This window comes from Cetorhinus maximus, chromosome 5 (assembly GCF_964194155.1).
Source record: "Cetorhinus maximus chromosome 5, sCetMax3.hap1.1, whole genome shotgun sequence".
NCBI lineage: Eukaryota > Metazoa > Chordata > Chondrichthyes > Lamniformes > Cetorhinidae > Cetorhinus > Cetorhinus maximus.
This window is the reverse complement of record NC_135883.1, coordinates 9,244,267-9,269,877: the sequence shown is the minus strand read 5'-3', so window position 1 is coordinate 9,269,877 and position 25,611 is coordinate 9,244,267. Positions and strand designations below refer to the sequence as shown.

At 44.3% G+C, this 25,611-nt stretch overlaps 1 protein-coding gene across 4 annotated transcripts in view; it reads left to right on the top strand.

Annotated features, from left to right (window-relative positions):
- otofa (otoferlin a) overlaps window positions 1-25,611 on the top strand; it is a 470,909-nt gene that overhangs the window by 321,481 nt on the left and 123,817 nt on the right. For all 4 annotated transcript variants that reach the window (XM_078541508.1, XM_078541509.1, XM_078541506.1 and 1 more), the window contains 4 exons: window positions 14,421-14,541; window positions 17,957-18,057; window positions 18,949-19,039; window positions 20,145-20,261. In XM_078541508.1, the coding sequence (XP_078397634.1) occupies window positions 14,421-14,541; window positions 17,957-18,057; window positions 18,949-19,039; window positions 20,145-20,261 (430 nt within the window). The remainder of the gene's footprint in view (window positions 1-14,420; window positions 14,542-17,956; window positions 18,058-18,948; window positions 19,040-20,144; window positions 20,262-25,611) is intronic.

Below are 25,611 nucleotides of genomic sequence, written 5' to 3'. Positions count from 1 at the left end.
TGGAAAATTCATTTCCACTTGTTTCACCTTTTTTATTTTCCAGTCCTTTCTCAAGCTTCTGAATCTCTGCACTCAGCTCAGAAACTACTCTGGTGAGTCCTTTTGTTTCAGAGTTACCTGTGGAACCCTTATACAAGCTTATAAAAGGAAAAAACTGCAGATGCTGGAAATCCAAAACAAAAACAGAAACAGAAATACCTGGAAAAACTCAGCAGGTCTGGCAACATCGGCCGAGAAGAACACAGTTGACGTTTCGAGTTCTCATGACCCTTCAACAGAACTCAGTTCTGTTGAAGGGTCATGAGGACTCGAAACGTCAACTGTGCTCTTCTCCCCCTTACACAAGCTTAACAACTTCATCTGGGCATCCAGCTCCTTTTGGAATCTTTCTCCCATGGTCACTGGCTGCTCCTCAGACTCATTCAATTCACCGGTTAGATCCTCAAGCAGTCTCTTAGAATTTCCTTTCTCTGCTTTTACAGTCCGGGGTTTGCTCTTCCGTACTGCGCACCTCTTTGTTCATGTTCTTCAGATTGCATCAAAGTTCAAGAATTTTCATCAACTTTGGTCGTTCATTCTGCATTCGTCCAACTGTTCTGATTCAACAGCAACCCCTTTTCCTGTTCCAGGCATTTCTCACGATACCTAACAGATACTTCTGATACTTGCAGCAGAATTTCCCGGTCGGTGAGCGGGGGCGTAAAATGATGCGGGGGTTGACGTCGGGCGTGCGTCCCAACATCACCGCGCCGCATTTAGATTTGTCAGTTCGGCGGGTGCGCAGCCGCCGAACTGTCAAAGGCCCGTTAAGGCCATTAAGCAAGTAATTAAAGTTGTTAAGAAAGCTGCCCGTCCAAAGTTAAGGTTGGCGGGGGAGTGGGGGGGGCAGGCGAAGAGCCCAGGCGGCCTTCGCATTTTTCATGGAACCTCATCCACCGGCGGGACGAGGTTTCATGAAGGGTTTATAACTTAAATAAAAATGTTTGAAAAACTGAATGAACATTTTCCAGCTCATGTGACAGTTTCACATGAGGGGACATGTCCTTAAGTATTTTTTTTTCCTTTATTAAATTTTTCTGAACTTGAACTGACCTCCGTGCCCCAGGGAGATTTCTGCTCTCTTTTGCGCGCATGCGTGAAACAGCGCAGGCCCCGACTCAGGGAATTCCCCCCACCACCCGCACAGCGCTTCCGGGTGTGCGTCGTGCTGGGTGGGTCTTAATAGGCCTGCCCACGTAAAATGACATTGCGGACCCGATCGGGTTCCCACCCGCCCCTGCAAAACACCCCCGACGGGGGGGGGGAAATTCTTCCCTTGAAGTTCCTCAAGTTTTAATTTTTCATTCGCAAACTCATCTTCCGTTGACTCACTACACTGAACAGATTTTCCTTAGCAGAGCCTAATTCCTGTGTGCTATCCTTCAAGCTCACCTTCTTTAATTTTCCTTCTGCTAGTTGTTTCTGAGACTCTTCTTGTTCCTTTGTGAGAATTTGCACTTTCGCTTGCAACTACTCAACTTTTTCTTGACATTCTAGGTTCTTGATTTTCATTTCATTTTTCAACAATTCATGGTTCTCAGTAAATTTGAGTCTTCTAGTTCCTTGAACTTTGTTGTCGGATTTATATTTTGCAATCCTATTTCTGTCTTTTGCTTCACCATCTGCTTCAGGGCTTTGTCCTTGTCCTACATTTTGGTTTCACTGTTGGCAGGTCTGTCTCCGGTGAAGTCCTAACTTGTTTCAGTTCTGTAGTCGTGCTGCCCATGGCTTCAGTATCTGTTCACAGCTTGGAAAGTTTTATGGCTTTTCCTTTCAATTCCTCTTTTCCATCCAATTGGTTCTTCAGCTTAACAATAGTCACGTTCATCTTCACTTTTAATTGGGCATGTTGCAAAAGTGATAGAGAACTCTTTCTCTGACTGTCAAATTGGGGCTGTAAGTTTTCGACTTCTTGTTGCTCCTGCATACAAGAATTCTTCATTTTTTTTCCTTTTCCTCCTGCGGTATTTCACTTTGCAGTTCGACCTCTGCATATTTCCTCATCCCATTTTCCATGTGCTTATCCTTTTCGCAGATAGCATTAACAAACTTGCTTTCCATTTCTTTATATTTATCTTTGGAAATGTAAAGTTATTCCAGATGTGCAATCGTTTTCTTCAGCTCTGCAGTCTCTTTCTTATGCCTCTTAGTTTCCTCCTAGAATATTGAATATTGTAGAGTCTTCTCTGCGAACTGGTCCTTCAGTTTATTCAGAGTGACATTAAATTTGTTTTTCTTCTCTTCTTAATTTTCCAGAGAAACAAACTCTGACCTGAGGGACCGTTGTAGCATGTGAAATTCCTTAGACAGGTTTTCCTTTTCATTCCAAAGCTTAATTGCTTCATCTTGAGTTTTCCTGTAATTCAACAGAGTCTTCTTGACTTTTGATTGCTGTTCTTCCATTCTGCTGTTCTAGACAGTCTTCATTTCTTCATGCTACTGAAGGGTTATGAACTCCTTTTACATTTGATCTTGAAGGATGATTAGCTATTCTTTCAACTGATGGAAGGGGTCATCAACAGTGCTATCAAGTAGCACTTGCTTAGCAATAACCTGCTCACTGACACTCTGTTTGGGTTCCGCCAGGGTCACTCAGCCTCTGACCTCACTACAGCCTTGATTCAAACATGGACAAAAGAGCTGAACACCCGAGGTGAGGTGAGAGTGACTGCCCTTGACATCAAGGCCGCATTTGACCGAGTGTGGCAGCAAGGTGCCCTGGCAAAACTGGAGACAATGGGAATCAGGAGGAAAACTCTCCACTGGTTGGAGTCATACCTAACGCAAAGGAAGGTCAACCATCTCAGTTCCAGGATATCACTGCAGGAGTTCCTCGGGATAGTGTCCTAGGCCCAATCATGTTCAGCTGCTTCATCAATGACCTTCCTCCCGTCATAAGGTCAGAAGTGGGATGTTCACTGATGATTGCACAATGTTCAGCACCATTCATGACTCCTCAGATACTGAAGCAGTCCATGTCCAAATACAGCAAAATCTAGACAATATCCAGGCTTGGGCTGACACATGGCAAGTAACATTCATGCCACACAAGTGCCAGGCAATGACCATCTCCAACAAGAGAGAATCTAACCATTACCCCTTTACATTCAATGGCATTACCATCACTGAATCCCCCATTATCAACATTCTGGGGGTCACCATTGACCAGAGACTAAACTGGACCAGACATATAAATACTGTAGCTACAAGAGCAGGTCAGAGGCTGGGAATCCTGTGGTGAGTAAGTCACCTCCTGACTTCCCAAAGTCTGTTAAAAGTATATATGCACATACGAACAAGGAGCAGGAGTAGGCCATTCAGCCCCTCGAGCCTACCCTGCCATTTAATAAGATCGTGGCTGATCTGATAGTAACCTGAAATCTGTATCCCGCCTACCGCCGATAACCTATCACCTCCTTGTTTACCAAGAATCTATCCACTTCTGCCGTAAAAATATTCAATGATTCTGCTTCCACCACCATTTCGGGAAGAGAGGTCCAAAGACTCACAACCCTCTGAGTAAAAAAATTTTACCTAATCTCTGTTTGAATTGGGTGACCCTGTTGTAGGGTGGCTGAGTTGTGCTGTTAATGATAGAGTTGATTTGCAGACACTCCTTGGGTGGAAACATTAAGTTTATTTACAATGCACTCAGTGCCAACTGTACACGTGTTTTCAACTCCAACTCCATGTCTACACTGACTGCTGAAGTAGCCCGGGCTACTCTTCTATTGGTTACTACAGATCATGTGATCTCACCTAACGAGTATTATTCTTAAAGGTACATTACACACTAAATAAAACCATAGTTACTACATTCCTTCCCCTTTAACTCAGCTACACATATGGGGCAGAATTTTGCCCTTGATGGGCGGGCAGGCCCCACCGGCTCGACGGTGGGCAGGCAGCCAATCGTCGCTGCCAAAACGGGCCCCGCCGCCATTTTAAGTGGGCGGGCCGATTAAGGCCCAGCGGGCCACCTGACGGGAAGCGTTATGTGCTCCCTGTGTGGGCGGGGGGGGGGGGATTCCCCAAATGCGAGAGTGTGCTCTTTCGCACATGCGCGTGAAAGAGCGCACATCTCCCTGAGGCAAAGTGCTGCCTCAGGGTAATCGCTGAAAGGCACTAAAACATTAAAAATAGAGAAAATAAAAAATTATTAACATGTCCCCATCATGTGAAAATGTCACACGAGATGAGACATGTTAATAAATATCACAAAAACTTTATTAAAGGTTTTTAAAACCGACATGAAACCTCATCCCAACAGTGGATGAGGTTTCATGTATTTTCTATTCCCCGCCGGGGCACCTGGCCTGCCCACCAGCCATAAGGTTGGACGGGCAGGGCCTTTAATTGTTTTAATTATCCTGTCAATGGCCTCAATTGGCCATTGACAAGTCGGCGGGCGGACAGCTGATCGCGCTGTCCACCCGCCTTCCTCAATATTTAAATGGGGCGGGATGTCATTCCCACGTCATTTTCACATCGGCGAGCGGGCCCCACCCCCAAATCGCCATAGGAAAAATTCTGCCCATGATGTTTACAAGTACATATCTTTCAAAACATGATATTTACACTGGGTAAGGAATTTACCAGTTCAGTCATTCAGGTGGTTTCCTGATACGTGTGGAGTATCGCAGCTCCACAACTGCATTTTCATTGTCAGGAGCCTCTTCTTCTGGAGTTGCCTGAATATCAGGTGCTTGGATGGGCACTCGCAGTTCTGTGTCCTCAACTCTTACAGGAACATCAGACATGTCAGTCCTGGGTTGAGTGTCCTTAACAGGAAACGCAGACCCGGTCATGATCACTGGTGGAACTATATCTTGATGATTTGTCTCTCTCTTCCTTAAATGGTCCACATGTTTACAGATGATTTGGCTTTCCACCACCACGTGGTAAGATCGAGGTCCAGTCACTGCACTTATTTCACCTGGAAACCACTTTGGTCCTTCCCCAAAGTTTTCACATATACCGCCTTTCCCACGGTAAATTTCCTCTCCCAGCTATGCCAGTCGTGTCTATTTTTCTGGCTCCCCTGTTTCCTTTCCACCTTCCCCTCTAAATTCAGCATTATTAAGCTCAATCTCGTCCTGAAATAGCGTTTCAACGATAACTCTGCAGGTGTGATGCCTGTTGTTGTATGATTGGTAGTCCTGTAATGAAAAAGAAAGCGTACTAGCTTGGTTGCCAAGGATCCATCAGTTAGCTTTTTCTTGCCTGTCTTCAATGTTTGAACCACTTTTTCACCCTTGAGGAAGGGTAGTATGGTGTAGTGTTCACATGAGTGATACCGTTGAGGCTGATAAACCATTGAAACTCAGCACTCGTAAATACCGTGCCGTTATCGGAATCAACCACTTCTGGTAGTCCGTGAATGGCAAAACTCTGACGTAGTTTCTCAATTGTAGTGGCCGACATTGGTGACTTCACCTCATAGACATTCAACCATTTTGAATGAGCATCGACAATGAGCAGAAACATTCTTCCCAGGAAAGGTCCAACGTAGTCAATGTGTAACCACACCCAGGGTCTACCTGGCCACTCCCATGGGTGTAATGGAGCTGTCACTGGCAACTTTTGCAGTTGCTGACATTACACACAGTGCCTTACTAAACTCTCTATCCATACCAGGCCACCATAGATAGCTGCGTGCTCTGTACTTCATTAGGGAAATTCCTGCATGGGCACTGTGTAGTTCAATTAAAAGTGGCTCCCTTCCCTTTGGAGGAACTATCACTCGTGCTTTCCACAATAAGATGCCATCTTGGCTGGTCTTCTGTTGAAGTACGGTTTCATTTAATCAGATACGGGCTCCTATGACCAACCATGTAGCACTTGTTCTCGTACCTGAGATAGGACTGGGTCCTGACTTGTCCAGTCTCTGAGCTGTTGAGCACATACCAGCGAGGAATCTAAGAAATTTAACAGTAAAACAAGTTCCTGTGGAACTGGGACGAGCTCATCATTTTCTTGTAAAGGCAAACAGCTAAGGGCGTTGGCATTTGTAATTGGATTGCCAGAGCTATATACGAAAGTGTATTCATACGCTGCCAGAATTAAAGCCCATCATTGTATTCTTGCTGAGGCTATGGGTAGTATAGCCTTGTCATAGAGTCATAGAGTCATAGAGGTCTACAGCACAGAAAAAACAATCCTAGCAATGGTTTGTGGTCTGAAATGATTGTAAAATGGCAGCCGTGTACATACTGGTGAAATTTCTTGACACCAAAGATGATGGACAGCCCTTCTTTTTCTATCTGTGAGTAACCCATTTTTGCTGTGGGGAGCGTTCTTGTTACGTCATCTATTGGCCGTTCCGTGCCATTGTCCATCTGATGAGAGAGCACTGCTCCCACCCCATAGGGAGATGCGTCTCATGTCAGCACCAATTCTTTCATCTGGTCGTAATGCACTAATAGATTGGACAAGTGCAACAATTGTTTCACCTTTATGAAAGCTTCTTTCTGGGGCACCTCCCAAGACCAACATTGGTTATTTTTGAGTAGAGAATGCAGGGGGGGCCAGCACTGTAGATAAATTGTGTAAGAACCACCCATAATAGTTGATCATTCCTAGGAATGATTTGAGCTCTGAGGTGTTCTTTGGTGTAGGTGCCTCTCTTATGGCTCTCACTTTCTCTACAGCCAGGTGGAATCTACCCGGTGATCCAAATAGATTACCTCCCTCGCTTAGAACATGCACTTTTCATTTTTTAAATGCACTCCAGTTGCAAGAAACGTTTTAAGACTTCTTCTAAGTTTGCCAAATGCTCTTTTTCAGTGAATCCTGTCACCAATACATCATCTAAATAGATTACAACCTGGGGCAGTCCCTGCAGTAAGCTTTCCATTGTTCTCTGAAAGATGGCACAAGCGGAGGAGACACCGAAAGGCAATCGTGTATATAGATGCAACCCTTTTTGGGTATTAATTGTGACAAATTCCCTGGAGGCATTATCCAACTCTAATTGTTGATAAGCTTTGTGTACGTTATCCCTCCTGCCACCTTGGCAAACAGGTCTTCGATTTTTGGAAGGGGGTGCCTGTGTACCTTGGCTACTTTATTAACTGTCAGTTTGTAGTCCCCACAAATTCAGATGCTTTGGTCATGTTTAAGGATGGGGACTATGGGTGCTGCCCATTCTGAAAACTGAACTGGTCATATTTCTCTAGCCTGTTCAGTTCAATGTCGACTTTTTCTCACAGGGCATATGGTATCGGTCTGGCCTTCATGAAGCGAGGTGTTGCTTCTGGATCCACATGAATCTTGGCCTGCAGGCCCTGGATTTTCCCCAGCTCATCCTTAAAGACGGTGGTGTACATTCTAAGTAGCTGTGGTAGCCCACTTGCTCCCAACGGGGAAATTTCAGCCCATTCTAACTTAATTTCCTTTAACCAATTTCACCCCAGGAGACTTGGCCCTTCACCTGTTACCACCATCACAGGTAGCTTTGCCGATTGGCTTCCATAATGGATAGTTAATCTGCTTCTGCCTTTTACTTGAATGTCTTCACCTGTATATGTTTTTAGCTTGGCAGCTGTTTCTTCTAAACTTAATTGATGTTCATCATTATTCAAATATCTGAAGGTATGTTCCCCAATTACTGTAGTGGAAGTTCCTGTGTCCACTTCCATTCTAACAAGTTTGCCATTTACTTTCACTGTGACAAATATTGGTTCTGTCTTTCCAACTTTCAGGTTAAACAATGAGTAAATGTCTGAATTTGTTGTTTCAGGTTCTTCTACATTGTAGATTTCATTGGGCTTCTTCTTTTGTTTACAAGCCTGTTTGAACCTATCCTTGCACTGCCTCATCATATGTCCATTTCTGTGACAATAGGAGCATTTGATTTTTTTAAACTGCTAATTGATAAAAGACTGATTTTTTCCACCTCTATTAAAATTATTCTTCAATTTTGCTGTTAAGTTATTTTTCTTTATTCTTCAACTAGTTTCCTGTTTCTCGGCGGAGTCTCACTTTTTTGCACCTCTTTCAGTTGAGGTTTCCCACCTGATGTGGAGGATGGCGCCATTTTGCACATCCTGTATTGCTTTTGAATCTCTTACTGCACTTTCCATGGCCAACACTATCTCTAGTGCCTTCTTGAAATCCAGATTCACTTTGGACAATAATTTTCTCTGAATAGTAAAGAATCCTCTTTCACACCATACACTAAACAATCTCTGAGCATGTCGTTTAGAGTCGTCCCAAACTCACAATGTTCCGTCAGCTGCTTCAAATTTGCCATGTAGCATGCAATTGTCTCACCCGGGGCTCTATTTCGTGAATTAAACCTAAACCCCTGCATCGTGACTTAGGGCTTTGGTTGAAAGTGACACTTCACGAGGTCCACCAATTCATCGAAATTCTTCGAATCTGGGGCAACAGGTGCAGCAAAACTTTGAATCAAGCTGTAGGTTTTGTTCCCACAAGCCCTCAATAGGATCGCTCGCCTCTTCTCTTTCCCCTTAATCTTATTTGCTTGAGAAAAGGACATGAGGCATTCTATGTATTGAGACCAATCATCTGTGGCTGGCTAAAAAGGAACAATGCTCCCAAATTGTAGCATTTGGAGAAAGGATAACTTCTCCAATTCTAACGGAGTTTGCTACTTACAATTACTGGGCAAGATACAGTGCCAATTTCTTTTAAACTTGATTTCTTCTGTTCAGTCCTGTTTTATCCTCATCACCAGTTTGTTGTGGGGTGACCAAGTTGTGCTGTTAATGATAGAGTTGATCTGCAGGCACTTCTTGGGTGGAACCTTTGGGCAGAATATTGCACTATCGGGCAGGCGCGCGCCCAACCAGAACCAGCCTAAAATGGTGCACGTTGACATCGGGCAAGCGTCCCAACGTCATCACGCAGTCACATGACATTTCTGTCAGTGGGTGCACACGGGAGTCAGCAGTGTGCCCACCGACAACTAACAGGCCTATTAAGGCCATTAAAGTTCTAGTTAAATGAAATTTTTCGATGCCCACCAAAAGGCAGGTGAAAAGGCCAAGCAGGCTTTGGATTTTTTGTGAAGCCTCATCCACGGGCGGGATGAGGTTTCAATCAGTGGTTTAAAAAAGACAAAACTAATTCCTAACATATCCCTGCTCATGTGACAGAGTCACATGAGGGAACATGTTATCGACATTTTTAAATTCTTTATTTTTTATTTTCAAAATTCTTCAGCTTCCTGAGGCAGCTCTGTGCCTCAGCGAGCTTTTACTGCGCGCACCCCTGCGCACACACACACTTCCACTCTCACGCGCCTCTCGCCCCCACCCCAGCAGCGTTAATTGGCCAGCCAGCGTGAAATCCATATTGGGGCCTGATTGCGGGCGGCGGTTGGCTTCACAGCCACTCCCGGGCTCACCCGCCACACCCACCCGACGATGGCAAAATTCTGCTCTTTAAGTTTATTTACAACATACAAGTGTGCTCTCAACTACACGTGTGCTCTCAACTCCCGCTCCATCTCTATACTGACTCTGAGGTAGCCCCTGCTACCCTCCTATTGGTTACTACAGATCATGTGATCTTTTTTAACAAGTATTATTCTTAAGGGTACATTACACACTAAATATATCCATAATTACTACACACCCCATATTTTTAAACAGTGACCCCTAGTTCTAGATTCTCCCACAAGAGGAAACATCCTCTCCACATCCTCCCTGTCAAGACCCCTCAGGGTCTTATATGTTTCAATCAAGTCGCCTCTTACTCTTCTATACTCCAGCAGATACAAGCCTCTTCCGTCCAACATTTCCTCATAAGACAACCCACCCATTCCAGGTATTAGTCTAGTAAACCTTATCTGGACTGCTTCCAACACATTTACATCCTGCCCACCATTTACAAGGCACAAATGTCAGGAGTGTGATGGAATACTCTCCACTTGCCTGGATGAGTGCAGCTCCAACAACACTCAAGAAGCTTGACATCATTAGGAAAAAGCAGCCACTTGATTGGCACCCCTTCCTCAAATATTCACTCCCTCCACCATGGACTCACAGTGGCAGCAGTGTGTACCATCTACAAGATGCACTGCAGAAATTCACCAAGCATCCTTAGACAGCACCTTCCAAACCCACGACCACAACCACCTAGAAGGACAAGGGCAGCAGATAGATGGGAACACCAACACCTGGAAGCTCCCCTCCAAGTCACTCACCATCCTGACTTGGGAATATATCACCGTTCCTTCACTGTCGCTGGATCAGAATCCTGGAACTCCCTCCCTAAAAGCACTGTGGGTGTACCTATACCACAGAGACTGCAGCGGTTCAAGAAGGCAGCTCACCACCACCTTCTCAAGGGCAATTAGGGATGGGCAATAAATGCTGGCTTAGCCAGTGAAGCCCACATCCCATGAATAAATAAAAAATAATATTTATTTTCTTGTTGACCTCTTGCCAAAATGCTGCATTTGGTGCATTGCTTTGTTGCTACTGATAGTTCCAATACAGCTCTTTCTGAAGTAATATTCAACATCTTTTTTTAAATCCTCATGTTTTTCCAGGGGCATCTAATGATGCTTCAAAGAGTCTTCCAGGTCAGCGACTTCTTTGAGTGCCTTCTACCTGCTATTGTGCCTGGCTGTACTTCAGGTTTCAGTTCTTCCCAACTCAGCTTTGATACAAACATTTTCCTGTGTAATAGATTCATTTTCTTTTTTGTAGCTTTGTTTCTTTTGGGTTACATAAAATAGCTTTCCTTCATTCACAGCCACCTGCTTGCTCCACACTGCCACCTGCTGTTACAGTTTGGGTAATGTGTCGGCATTTTCAAAAAGCACTACTTTTAAGCCTGCTTCTCAGCCTCTTCTTTCCTCTCCATTCAACTCTTTGGCTCATGCACTTCATTGCACTAACACGGTCTATGACCACTTGTATTTTGCTTGGGTATTGTCTCCCTCACCCTGGTGTCTCCTTGCCCTCTCGGTGCTTTAATGACGTATTCTGAACGTTTTTTAAGGTCTGCGCTCTCCACAGAGTTTTAAATTTTACAATACTTGTCAAAGGCTTTTGATACCTCACCAAAGCTGTCTGAGGATTCAACAATGTCTTGTATTAGGATTACTTCATCGGCAAATACCTCAAACAAGTATAAGAATGTATTAACTTGTATTTCCTATGATTTACAACTTAATCCTGATGTACTCTTGTAATCTAAGAATTTTCTTTTCCATGATGCCCAATTCTGCATCTGATTTGGCCTGTGCATGAGCTCAAATTGGTCCCGTTGTTATAATTTACTACCCATGTCTGCATTCCATAACAGGGGAGTACTGCTTTTGATTTTTTTTTTCAAGATGTCACTGCAGTAACCGTTTTCTCTCTTCTTCCCACACTTGTTGGGTTTCAGCGAGCTCCCGTTGCAATCTTGGAGGCGTCTTTAAAACTTAACAATTCTTCAGGAATCTCCAACTGTGTCTTCAATTCAGGTCTACTTCGCTCAGGTCAGAACTTCGGTTTCTTTCGTTCTTCGTGCCTTGAGATTCTGACGTCCTTCTCCATCTTCTTTAAGGTTAAGGGTTCGCTCATTAGCTGCCGCCATATTGTAAAGTTGCTTGGTGGCTCACTAAGAGGCCTGGAGGCTTGTGTGGTTGAAAATCAACTGTTTTATTGTTAATGCACAACTATATATATATGGGAGAGGCCTGGAGGGCTATGGACTAGGTGCAGGTCAATGGGACTAGCGGAATAATATTTCAGCACAGATTAGAAGGGCCGAATGGCCTGTTTTCTGTGCTGTAGTGTTCTATGGTTCTATGGTTCTATATACATATCATCAAGGTATTGCCCAACTAGGTGCCATCTGCATGCTGACTTCTCTCAATCTCACTCTACACACAGTCTACCATTATGTGACTCTCCACATTATAATGTGGGTGGTACTGTTTCCCCAAGTTCCACATTTCTAACCCAAACACCCTTTTACCACAGAAAATTCCAAAGATTCACCATTGTTTGAATTAAGAAATTTCCCCTCGCCTCAGTCCTGAACAGTCGACACCTTGGGCCGGATTTTCCAATGGGTTCAGTGCCGAGGTCGGAGGCAGGCAGAGGTGCAATTTCACGCCGCCAGCACCTGTGCTGGTTCACCCACCACCATCTTGACCCCCGAGCCATTTCGCTCGAGCGCGGCTTGGGGTCAGATCAGCTGCTGCCCACTTCCCAGTGGGCAATCACTTCAGGCAAATGAATGTTAATTATAGGCCCTGTCTCCTCACGGACTGAGTTTTTCAGTGAGCTCAGGGCAGGAAGTTACGGGGAGGTGAGGGCGGTGACAACGGATCACACGAGGGTTCCATCCAACTCATAGTTGCCGGATCGCAGCTTTGGCTGCTGGCCATCCTGTGGAGGGGTTATCCCTTCACGATAATGGCCAGGTAGCTGTGGCTGTTTTAAGTTTAAAGAAGACTGACCTGTACTTCAGAGGACACCACCCTACTGAGACACTCTTTATCTCTCCAATACAGCTCTGCCTCAGCCTGTGGGGCCGGACGGGTCCCATTGGCCCTCCAGCTTTGGTAGCCCGTGCGCCATCCTTAATTGGCTGGCAAGACCATTCTCTACCATTAATTGGCCTGGTCTGTTAAAAGTCCTAGTGAGCGTGTCTGAAAGTGCCATGCGGGGTCAGGACCCAGCACTGAACCAGCAACTAATTCCCAACCTAGAAGTGAGAATCCCGGTTCTTATTCTGTGACTTTGATCCTGTATTCTGGATTCCCCTGACAGGTGAAACACTTTCTATGCACCTATCCAGCAAGCCCCTTAAGAATTGTATGGGCTAAATTTTGGGGTGGGGAGTGCGGGGTTGTGCGGGGGCAGGTGGGAGCGAGCGCGAACCCGATCGGCGCCCCCGATTGGGTGCGCGCCGCCATTTTATGTGGGCGGGCCAATTAAGGCCCTCCCAGTGTGACCCTCGCATGCGCACGAAAGAGCGCAGAAATCTCCCTGGGGTGCAGGGGTGCCTCAGGGAGATTTGTTTAAGTTTAAAATGTCTAAATAAAGTATTTGAAAAGTTTTAAAACGTGTCCCCTCATGTGACAGTGTCACATGAGCTGAGACATACCAATGATTTTTTAAAAAATTTTTATTGACTTTTTAAACACTTCATGAAACCTCGTCCCGCCCGTGGATGAGGTTCCATGGAAAATGTGAAGGCCGCCTGGGCTCTTCGCCTGCCCGCCAACCTTACACTTGGACGGGCAGCTCATTTAATTGTTTAAATTAGTTTTTAACAGGCCTTAAGAGGCCTTTGACAGTTCAGTGGGTGCACAGCCGAGTTGGCTACACGCCTGCCGAACTGAAAATCTAAATGACGTGTGGTGATGTCGGGACGCCTGCCCGATGTCACCGCGCGTTATTTTACGCATCGTCGAGAGGGCCCTGCCCCCACTCGCCCGCCGGAGATTTCAGCCCCATATGTCACCCCTCATTCTTCTAAACTCCAGGGAATATAGACCCAGTCTACTAAATCTCTCCCCATCGGACAATCTCCTCATCCCAGGAAACAGTTTAGTGAACCTTTGTTGCGCTCCCTCTAGGGCAAGTATCTCCTTCCTTAGGTGAGAAGACCAAAACTGCCCACAGTACCCCATGCGTGGTCCACCAATGAATGCCCTATATAATTGTCGTAAGTCTTATTGACTCTTAGACACCACAATTGCTTTGTAACAAATGCTAGCATACCATTTGCCTTTCTGATTGTTTGCTGTACCTGCGTGTTAAATTTCTGTAACTCCCGTGTCCCTCTAAATATAAACATTTCCCAGTCTCTCAACATTCAATAAATATTCTGGGTTTTTTTTTTATTTTTCCGACTGAAGTGTATAAGTTCACAATTTGCCACATGATATTCCATGTTCGTGCTGACTTGTCCAACTTCCCTGTATCCCCATGCAACCTCTCTGCACCCTCCTCACTGCTTATTTTTTTCCACCTAACTTTGTATCATCAGCAATGTGTCACAGATTAAGCCATTTTAGTGTTTAATGAGACCGGCATTGGTGATTCACATAAAAAATTAGAATTCAAGTATGTCAGTCCATGAAAGAATATTCAATCCTGTGGGTGACACTCTTATGATGCCTGTCAGAGAGCAGCACATAGAAGGTAACAATACTGGAGAGTGCCATTTGTCCATGTGTATTGCCAGGTATTTTTAGTATGAAATAACATGGCTAGGCCTGTGAAAATAAAACTGTTGGAGTACGATGAATAATATTTAGTATTTTAAAAGAAGTGAAAGATGGTATTAGTTTTGTGTAATTGGGGGTATTTTTCTGCAACACTGTAGTTGTGAATGCTTCAGAGGAAAGCAGTATCCATTATGGAAAAGGTCTATTGACCTAACTTCTTGTTTCCTTTCAGAAACTACTTCCACTTGCCATACTTTGAAAAGAAACCTTGTATATATATCAAAAGCTGGTGGCAAGACCAACGAAGGCGTCTCTACAATGCAAACATCATGGACAAGATTGCCGATAAACTGGTTAGTATTTCAGAATGATTTATTTTTCTCTCTTCAGGATCCGGATCTAAAAAGAGTTTCATATGGTATGGTATCTGCCTGATGAGTAGTCCAGCAATTGGGCTCGGTTTCTGACCTATTTGTCGGACAAAGTGAACTAAATGGCCTCCTTCTGTGCCATAAATCTTTCCATGTTTCTTTCAGAGCAGCTGTGTGTTGTTCTGTTCGTCAAAATATTTGTACAAGGTTAAATGTCTCAAAATATTGCTGGCAAAAGACTGGTCATGAAGGTGGAGCATGTTACAAGGCACTATATGTACAAAGAATGGACGTGATTAACACAACGTTGATACAATCTCATCTCTTGACATGATCTAATGCTTACAATTTTTTACTCAAAACTTTTCATTTGAGTTTTTATTTGAGAAAAAAAATGTACCTGATAAAGCCAGTGATGAAGGCATGTGTGAAATACCTTAACTGTTCTGAAATTATATTCAAAATCTCTTCTACACCATGAAAGCACTAAGTCCAGCGTATCCAGGTGTATTTAAGACCGAGATAGATAGGTTCTTGATTGGTAAGGGGATCAAAGGTTACGGGGAGAAGGCGGGAGGATGGGGTTGAGAAACTTATCAGCCATGATTGAATGGCGGAGCAGACTCGATGGGCCGAATGGCCTAATTTCTGCTCCTACGTCTTATGGTCTTATGGTATCGTAGTTATTCAGAACAGGCTGGTTCTGCTTAGAAGTCCTGAGAAAGGCTATTATAGTCTTGGAAAGCTACTTACTGTAAGGGATTGCGGTACCACAGGGGAGCTTGGGAGTTTGACATGTTGATGCTCCAATGCGCCCTGTGTGTAAACATTCAATATTAGGGCTGTGATTTGCACATATGATTCCCTGGATGTTCAGCTATTGGTTTCAGCTGTCGCTTCATCAAGTGGCTCGACCGCCTTCAAACACCCCCTAATGGTCAGGTGAGGAACAACACTTAAGGAATCTCGGTCTAGTGTGTCTAATGCACGGCGTTTAAATGAGAAGAGAAAAGTAAATGAAATAGGGAAATATTAAAAAATATTATTTTAAAGCAGTAAATTCCTAGCTATGGACTGTGTTACCAACATTGTTGTTGAAATCGCAATGTAGTTTCCAATATCAATTAAAAATAATTAAGTATTTTGAACTAGAATTTTAATTTGTCACTGGTTTTTAAACGAGTGTTCAGTAGCGACAGTTTGCAGCACACTCCACCTGCTAAGCGGTAAATAAAACTTGATTCGTTGAATCTAAAATGTTCACACTTGGATTACAGGTTATTTCAAAAAAGAATATAAACATTACATTTTTCCTGTATATCAAAAATGTCCACTTTTAAACTGCTTGTTAAACGTATTTTTTTGTTTGAGGGAGGGAGGCGGGTACAATTAAATGTCTGCCTTCAGTGAGCCCAAAGTCAAGTGAATGTTCACCTGCAGCCAAAACTGGGGTGGCTCAAACCACAAACAAGCTGAGGGCAGCAAACCGAAGTCCCACTGCAGCCCAAGGTGCGACAGTGCAACATCAGCCAACTTCCACACTGAGCTGACTGGCAGGCTGGGCCGAAAGGTCGTGTTGGGGTGGAAGCCAATCCAAAACGAGTTAAGCATTGGTCAGCAGTGGGCCACACCCCTGCTCCTCGCAAAAATTCTCCCCAAAAATACTCTGAGCTTTTATTGAGAGACAACCAGTTGTCCCTTAGACTGAGGCCGCAATTAATGCACTGCCAGGTTCACACTGTCATGTGGGTCATTCACGTGTTTGTACACTCCATGCGGTGTTCTGAATACCACAGGAAGGTGGATGTGGCCCAGATTTTCATGTCTCCGATCCCGGACTCCTGACTAGGCCAGCTCCATTACAGCGGTAAGCATCCCCTAGCCCCCTGCAGTTGTTATGGAGTTCAGCCAGCCATGACTCATGGTTCAGAGCTCCTCAGAGGAATCACTCCCCCTCCATGTTGCTTGGCTGAGAGCCAAGACTCCCATAAAATGTTTTACTTTGTTGACACAGCTTGGGAGAAGGGAGCACTTTGCCTGACTGGCAGCTTTACAGTGTTATAATAAACTATTTTTTCAGTGATCTGTTTTGCCAATGGCTCAATGTTCATTTGCACAAGATAAAGAGGCGTCACATGCTTATACCTTCTGTTATTGAAACTTTAAAGGTTTGGTAGTCTTACACTTTTATCGTGTTGTAGCAACAGCAGTTTCTTTTAAGAGAATTATGAATGGGTGATTTTTTAAGCAGTTCCACATATGCCATTGTTATTAGACAGCTCATTGGTTCTATACAGAGTGTATACTAGATAAATGGACAGTGCCATGAGTTAGCATGGAGCATATGAGGGGGCATTTGGGGGGGGGGTGGGGGTACATGAATTAGCATAAATTGACATGGAAGTGGAATGGGGAGTGGGTAGGGTGTGAGGAGTTGTAGGGGGTGAGGGTTAGAGGACCTAAAATATAGCAAACAACTGGGACACAGTCCCAGAGAATCAAAGGAGGCCTTTTAACCTTGGCACTCGGCCACTCCCAATCTACTTCCCAGGGTGGGAGCTTGATTCCATCCTTTCTACCAAGGCTGGTCTGCCAAATTGGGAAATTTCCAGATTCCAGCCCTCCCCCCATCTCAAAGACAAAATTTCGGGCCTGTATATATCCAATCTGCATGGTGTAGCTGGTACACATTATATGTATCAAATAGGGCATCATCTACTGACACAAGTTTTTTATAGAGTGGATAACCTATTCTTCCTTCGAGGGCAAACGAATTCATTTTTAACATCCTTAAAAATCCAGTTTTTCTGTAATTATTAAGATGCTCCTGCTTACTTCAGTTATAAAGATCGATTGGAGAAGTTGGGTCTGTTTTCCTTAGAGAAAAGAAGGCTGAGAGGAGATTTGATAGGGATATTCAAAATCATGAGGGATCTGGACAGAGTAGATAGGGAGAAACTGTTCCCACTCAAGAAAGGATCGAGAACCAGAGGCCACAAATTTAAAGCAATTGGCAAAAGAAGCAAAAACAACATGAGGGAAAACATTTTTACCCAGCGAGTGGTTAAGACCTAGAATATACTGCATGAGAGTGTGGTAGAGGCAGGTTCAATCAAAGCATTCAAAAGGGAATTAGGCTGTTATCTGAAAAGGAAGTAAATGCAGGGTAATGGGGAGAAGGCAGGAGAATGGTACTAAGAGAATTGCTCTTTTGGAGACACGATGGGCCGAATGGCCTCCTTCTGAGCTGTAACAGTTCTGTGATTCTGTTTATATGTTTAGGAGGTGGTCACAGTAAAGAGTTATATCCTGATACAGATGTCAACATATTGCTAGTCTCCTTCTCTGTTGTCACTTCAGCAGTAATGATTTAATATCCTCTAATTCTTGACAATAGGAGGAAGGCCTGAATGATGTTCAGGAGATCCTGAAGACAGAAAAGCCACATCCAGAGCGACGGCTCCGAGGTGTCTTGGAGGAGTTGAGCAGTGGATGCCAGTGGGTACAAATAGAGAGGAGCTCTTTAACCAACTATGTCACCTACTTCTGTAATGATTACTATGCCTCTTTAGTCAATTTGGTCAAATTTACCAATCCTGAATCACTCTTTAATTCATCACCAAACAAGTGCCTTCCTGGTAAGGTATTGCAGGATGGTTTATTAGTCTCATGTTGAAAACACTTCAGCTACCACCTTAAAGAAGCAACATACCATAATACCTGTAATAGTCTCCTTTTTATTTTACCCTCTGTTCCCATTGTAATTTTAATTCTGGGTTTCTTTCAACAGTGTCTTTGTTCATTACAGCAATGTGTTGCAATGAGGAATCACTATTCCTCATTATACCTGCACCCATGTAACATCCTCCATGTTAGCCTGATTCAGCTGGTAACATTCTCACCTCTGGAACAAAAGGTGTGGGTTTGACTCTAGATCAGCACCGAGGGGCTGCTGTATTGCCACAGGCTATGGCCTTCTCCCGAAATGTTAAATTGAAGTCAGGTTTTCCTAATCCAGGTGTATATTACAGATCCCATGCCGTTGGAAGGGGAACAAACAGTTTTCCAGCCAAAATTCCTTCCTCAATCGATACCACCATGACAGATTAATTAGTCATTCATATCATAGCTGTTTGTGGAATCTTGCTACGCACAATAGATTGCCTCAATGACAATGGCCACTGCTCTCCAAAGTAATTTATTGTCCGTGAAGTGCTTTGAGACATTCCTGAGACCTGATGACATGTTTATAAATGAGACAGAAGGTAGTCATAAATTCAAAGGATTAGGTAATGTCTTTGAGCTTTTTTTTTTGTTATTAATCCAAACCACTTTTAAAAGAAATCAACTGTGTACCTGAACACTTATCTCTTTATATTCTCCCTACAGCCGGTTTGTGTCACTGGCAAATAAAGATGAACATGCACCAGGGAGGACTAAACTGGACAGGGAGAGGCTTAAGTCCTGCATAAGAGAACTGGTATGTTAAATGTGCCTAATTTATTACAAATCAGTTATAACAAGGAACCTTAATGAGAAACTTTCATAACGACTCAGGTATTCCTTCAAAGGCTACACGAGATCCTCACACTGCTGTTACAGCTTGTTTGGTATGCAACATCTTGTTAAATTATTCTGAAGGAGTTGAGGAGTCTAATTAAAACATTCTATTCAGAAAAGTTGGAAGACTCAAAAGGCATGAAGTTTCCAAATTTGTAGGAAGTAAGATTCTGTCAAAATGTCTCAACTCTGAAAAATCATCGATCTTTTCATGTTTCTGATGCTAATAGACCTGTCGTGTATTTGCAGCATTTTGTATTGTTAATTTTAGATTTCCAGCTTTGGTAGCTTTCATTCATTTTATCCCTATTCTAGCTTGAAACCAGCCCATTAATGTAGTTGGGGGTGACTTACCATGTAAGGTGGCAAATTTTGTGAACGTCTATGATTTGCTGCTGATTTGTAGAGCAAGCTTGAGGGGCTGAATGGCCAACTGTTCCTATGATCCAAAGGCACCAATTTTGCACAAACAGCCCCACTGGCAGTGAGAACAATAGTTTCTGAGTGGATCTAAGACACAGCAAATTATTTGCAGCAAAAATCAGGTGGTTGCCTGTAGTCAATGAATTTAGCATTTATGGTTTTCCTTCAGCTCTTAGCTCTTACTAACTGCCATGTCCAGCCCCATGCTTCAATTTAAGATCATTTTAAAAGCGTCCCCTCCCAGCCCTATCAAACGTCACATTATATAACAGTGTCAGATAGCTGCACCATTTGCATTTGGCTCCTGGAAAGTGAATGATATTCTTCAAAATCATTCATTGTAGAATAACTTGCTTTAATGATACAGGTGCTTTGTCAAATAAGTGTTCCTGCTATTCACAAATAATAGTTTTCAATGACTAAAGCACTAGAACTTCTTCTATGAAATTTGTAGTATTAGAACCAGAGACAGAAACAAATGTAATAAGCAAGGTAAGGGCTGTAAATCTGAGATGGTAAATCCCCTTTCTGGAGACAAAGAATATTACAAAATGTCCACTGTCATCTTTCTGTTAAACTCTTGCACATATGTCTAACTGCAGGAGAATATGGCACAGCAAGCGAAGACAATGAGGACCCAGGTGAAGAAAAACACACTAAAGGACAAACTGAAACAGGTCCACGTCTTCCTGCATAAAATCCGCTTTATGACTGATGAGGTAAGAGGTTTACCTACATGCAGAATGGACAAAATATAATCTACTTTGCATAGAACATGGAGCAATACAGTAGAATTTTCTCTGGAGAAATTGATTACTAGTAAATTTGTTAAGGAATGAATGTATGTAGAGAATAAGTGCAAAGGTAGCTTTTATATATCTTTTCTTACCAACCTTCTCACCTCCCATTCCCTTATTTCCCGCATTCCCCCTCTCTTCCTGTCCTCCTCTTTCTTCCCCATTTCTCTTTTCTTAATTTCACGGTATTGATTCTTTTCAAAGGTGCAGTTCCACAGCACAAGTCCCAGTCCCTCACTGTCTCTACTGTGGCAGGTCGTCACAGTTAAGCACAACCATATCCTATTCTGACATGCATTCCAAGATTTTCCAGCAGGAATAATCACTGGATAGTAATCCAGGATGTAAACTTATTCTCATCCCTAACACAAAGGCATTGTTGCCCCTTTACTTCCCCTCTCCTCACCGTCCAAGGGCCCAAACACTCCTTTCAAGTGAAGCAGCATTTCACTTGCACTTCTGTCAATTTAGTCTACTGCATTCGCTGCTCCCAATGCGGTTTCCTCTACATTGGAGAGACCAAGCGCAGACTGAGTGACCGCTTTGTGGAACACCATCAGTCTGTCCGCAAGCATGACCCAGACCTCCCTGTCGCTTGCCATTTCAACACTCCACCCTGTTCTCGTGCCCACATGTCTGTCCTTGGCCTGCTGCAATGTTCCAGTGAAGCTCAACGCAAACTGGAGGAACAGCACCTCATCTTCCGACTAGGCACTTTACAGCCTTCCGGACTGAACATTGAGTTCAACAATTTTAGATCATGAACTCTCTCCTCCATCCCCACCCCCTTTCCGATCCCCCTTTTTTCCAATAATTTATATAGATTTTTCTTTTCCCACCTATTTCCATTGTTTTTAAATGTATTACCATCCATTGTTTTATCTCTACCTTTTAGCCTATTTCGATCCCTTCCCCCACCCCACCCCCACTAGGGCTATCTGTACCTTGCTCATCCTGCTTTCTACCCTTAATGTCACCTATTAGCACATTCCTTAGCTAATATCACCACTGTCAACACCCCTTTGTTCTTTTGTCTGTGACATCTTTTGGTTATCTCCACCTATCACTGGCCCTCTATCCAGCTTTACTTGTCCCACCCCCCCTTAAACCAGCTTATATTTCACCTCTCTTCTATTTTTCCTTAGTTCTGTTGAAGAGTCATACGGACTCGAAACGTTAACTGTGTTCCTCTCCGCAGATGCTGTCAGACCTGCTGAGTTTTTCCAGGTTATTTTTATTTTTGTTTATGTTTTGGATTTCCAGCATCCGCAATTTTTTGCTTTTATCATTGTTGCCAATTGTTGATCCCTACTTTTGTCTCAGCGAACACCCAATGGCCCAGCATAGGCCAAGGGGTGAACTTGATTCCTTGCAATCCTGTGTGCCTGAGCTACTCAGTTTGTTAACTTACTGATCTGTCATGAGAGCCCCAGATGTCAGGGGCTTTTGAACATGGTCATAATTACCATCGTAATTTACAACTGTCTGCACCTGTGAAGACCAAGGTGTGTAATACGCAAATTTGGTATATCCACCATATCTGAATGACTGGAGTATTGGCTGGAGAGACTGGCCACACCACCAAACTGCCTACAGCCTCAGCACTCAGCATGGGGGCTGGCAGCATTGTTTGTAGACCACGTGGTACAGCCAGCCTGCTCTTCTTAAAAGCAGGCTGTCCCTATTAAAGGGAAACTGCCGAAACATATTGCTGCAATGCAAATTATTGCAAAGTGAAGCCCAGGGCAGAGAGAGGGTTCCACAGGGAGGGATGCAGCACTGAAGACAGTAGTGTAGTGGGCAAAAGGAGAGAATCCAAAGATCCGCAGGAGGATTAGGAAGCCCTCAAGAACCACCCTCAGAGGGGAGTGGGAGCTGGTAATCAGGAAAGTCAACTAACAGAATCTGCCCATGAGGACATGGCAGCAGTGCTACAAGAGGTCTAGTGACCTCATGCCAGAGAATGACTCTTCACATGACACCACATACCCACCACGCCGCCAATCTCTCACTTCTCAATGCACCACACCCCTATCACTCACCCTTCAGCACTCCCTGGTACTCAGGACTCATGCCTAACATCCAGGCACTCCGCCTCATCCTCACAAATCTACCAATGCTGCCTCTCTCATGCTCACCTCTTGCTGCCTCCACATCCCTCTAGCTATGGCAGACACATTGCCCAAATACAATGCAACACAATGAGTCACATTCTGCCCTCTCTCTTGCAGAACAAGGTGGCACACAATAGAAGGGAGCCAAGCACAGTGAGTGGAGGTCAACAATGCCTTCATCTCCTGAGACTGATGGAGGAAATGGTCTTAGCATCAAGGTGCTGGCTGTGACAGGGCCCACAGCATCCAACATCACTAAGAAACATTGAGGTGGATGGCATCTTCCTGCCTTACGCCCTTCTCAACCCCCAGCTCACCCTTAACCTTTTATCTGGCATATTAATGGTGTGACCACAGACCTTTGCTTCCCACCCCAACTCCCTTCCCTCACAATAACCTTCCCCTCCTGATTTCCTGCTTACAGACACCCAAGAACAGCCACAGGAGCTCCAGTAGGGGAAAAGATAGCCACAGCAGAGCACTGATGAAGAGGTCACTTCACTTGATCTGATACTCACAGTCACCAGCTCAGATATTGGCACTGCATGTGCTTTGGCGTCTACTATAGAATTGGGATCAGAACATGTTGAGTCACCTAGGCATGTGACCTGCAGCCAGGTTAGGGAAAAGGTGGTTTGTGTGCCAGCCTAGCACAGGGCGAGGTGGCAAATGAGCTCTACTGCAAAGAACTCAGATGAGGACCTCAGTCGGGCATACAGGACAATGCACATCAAGACACTGGGCGCATTAGCTGTTCTTGCAGACAACCTCCTGTCCCTGTCAAAGAGCATGGAGACCCAGCTCCAAATTGGCAGGATGGTTGACACAGAGCTTGCCCTCTTTATAGTCTCTGCTCCAACTCTCTGCTTTCCTGCAGAATCAGAGGCACTATCACTGCTGCCCCCATACATGTTGCAACCTTTGTGTGGAAGGTTGGTCCTGTATCCATTGGAGTTTAGATGAATGAGAGGTGACCTTATTGAAACATATAAGATCCTGAAGGGACTTGACAGGGTGGATGCTGAGAGGATGTTTCCCCTTGTGTGAGAGACTAGGACAAGGGGACTCAGTTTAAAAATAAGGCGCCTCTCATTTGAGACGGAGATGAGGAGAATTTTTTTTTCTCAGAGGGTTGTGAGCCTGTGGAATTCTCATCCACAGAGAGCGGTAGAGGCAGGTCATTGAATATTTTTAAGGCAGAGTTAGATAGATTCTTGACTGACAAAGGGTATGGGGATAGTGGTGTTGAGGCCACGATCAGATCGACCACGATCTTATCAAATGACAGAGCAGGATCAAGGGGCCAAATTGCTTACCCCTGCTCCCAATTCATATGCTCCTGTGACCCTATAAGGATGTGACAACACACTCTGGAAAATCTAGGAGCTCACCAAAACACTTCCAAAAACACTCCAGAGCACTTCCATACACTTTGCAATGGAAAAAAATTCCAAAAAAACCTGTTGCAAGTTGGATGCTGGTCCTTTAAAAATCGCTAGTTCAGGGCCCATCCTGCAGCTTCACACTTGCTGTTTACAGAGTGAACAACTGAAAATGTTGTCTACAATATCCATTGATCAAACTTGAAACCCTCGAGTGACATCAACCTGTTGAGCTGTGTGACATTAGCGTAGCGTTCATTCGAGGTTTTCCGGTGCATGCAGGGAATACGCCTGCATGCGTCCCTCTTATCCAGCAAAACTGTGTGAGCCACACGGGAAGTGGTGCAGTGCAGTTCAGGCAGGTAGAGTGACTGAGGGCCTCCATAGTGCTGCTTGCACAAGGCAATTTTCCCCAACCCCACCTCAGTATCCTGCTAAAATAGACAACTGCCTTCCAGCTGAAATTCATATATTAGATATTAATTGGATATTAGATAGAATATAAGGTACTAGTATTAAAATTTGATGGTGTGATGATGTCCAACCCAACTTATTAGGCATGGAGTAGGAGGACCACAGTTTACCAAACTGTGTTGCATGTCTGATCATAAAGTGTCCTTAGTCTCGCATATTTAGTCGGCTTCGATCTACCCTATGGGCAGAAATTTCCCCCTGTCGCGGGGGGTTGTGCGGGGGCGGGTGGGGATGAGCGCGAACCCAATCGGGCGAACCTGAACCTGAACTGAAAATTGCTCGCCGACCGAAAAAAGCTGCCCCATGTTAGACTAACTAGCATAATTACCCCCTTTAGCACTATCCCTTTTACAAAATGGATATTGCATCTGCCACTCTCCAGTCCTCTGGCACATAACCACGCTGAATAGAACGTTCAATATATGGCTGAATTTTACTGGCCTGCAGGTGGCAGGAACAGAGGTGGGGCGCTGGAAATATAAGTAGGAGTTGCAGCGAGAGGGCTCCCTGACACAGCTCCCACCCACTGGGTAGTTTCCACTCACCAGGCTGCGAAGTGGATCGTCTGCCCATTCCATAGAGATGGGCAGCCAATGTGGATAATTAAAGGCCCTGTAAGAGCCAATTTATCAGGCGCCAGCATTTTGTCGAAGATGGCTAACACTCCCTGTGAGGGGAGGCAGCCAGGTCCGTGGAGGTGGCCTCCCTTCGGCAGCCTGGGGGGAGGCCATCAGAGCCAGAGGCTTCATAGCCCAGAAAGGGGGCTGCAGGTAGGAAAAGTGGTGCCCATGGCTGATTGGCTGGCAAGTTGAATCTGATTAGTCGAGGTAATGCCAAGGAGAGTGCACCGGGGAACTACTGTACCCCATGCTTGTGTTTAATTCAAAAAAAGGGCGCAATGCCTGGACATGCTCCTTTTGCCTGCAGAGGTCCTAGTTTGTGAATATATGTAGCTTCTAGCAAGTGAAAGTAAGCGATGCTGCAAGCCCAACCGATAATGCAGATTGGTTGCTAGTGTAATTCTTAGCACACTCGGGATTGTTCAGCAATTACCTTGACCAATTAGAGTCAACTTGCCAGCCAATCAGTACCCTTTTCCCATGCAGTGTAAGTTGTTGTTCCCTTTGAAATTTGACATTCTTGCGTCTGCCCTGATGAGTCTAAGACTTAAAGCTTTGACAGCATGTTTCACTTTTCAGCAATACCCAAGTTCTGTACTATCAAGCAACTATTTTATCACACCAATAAGCCCCATATGGCTTTCTCATCGATTTTAATTTTGTTTCTACCTGAATGCATCAA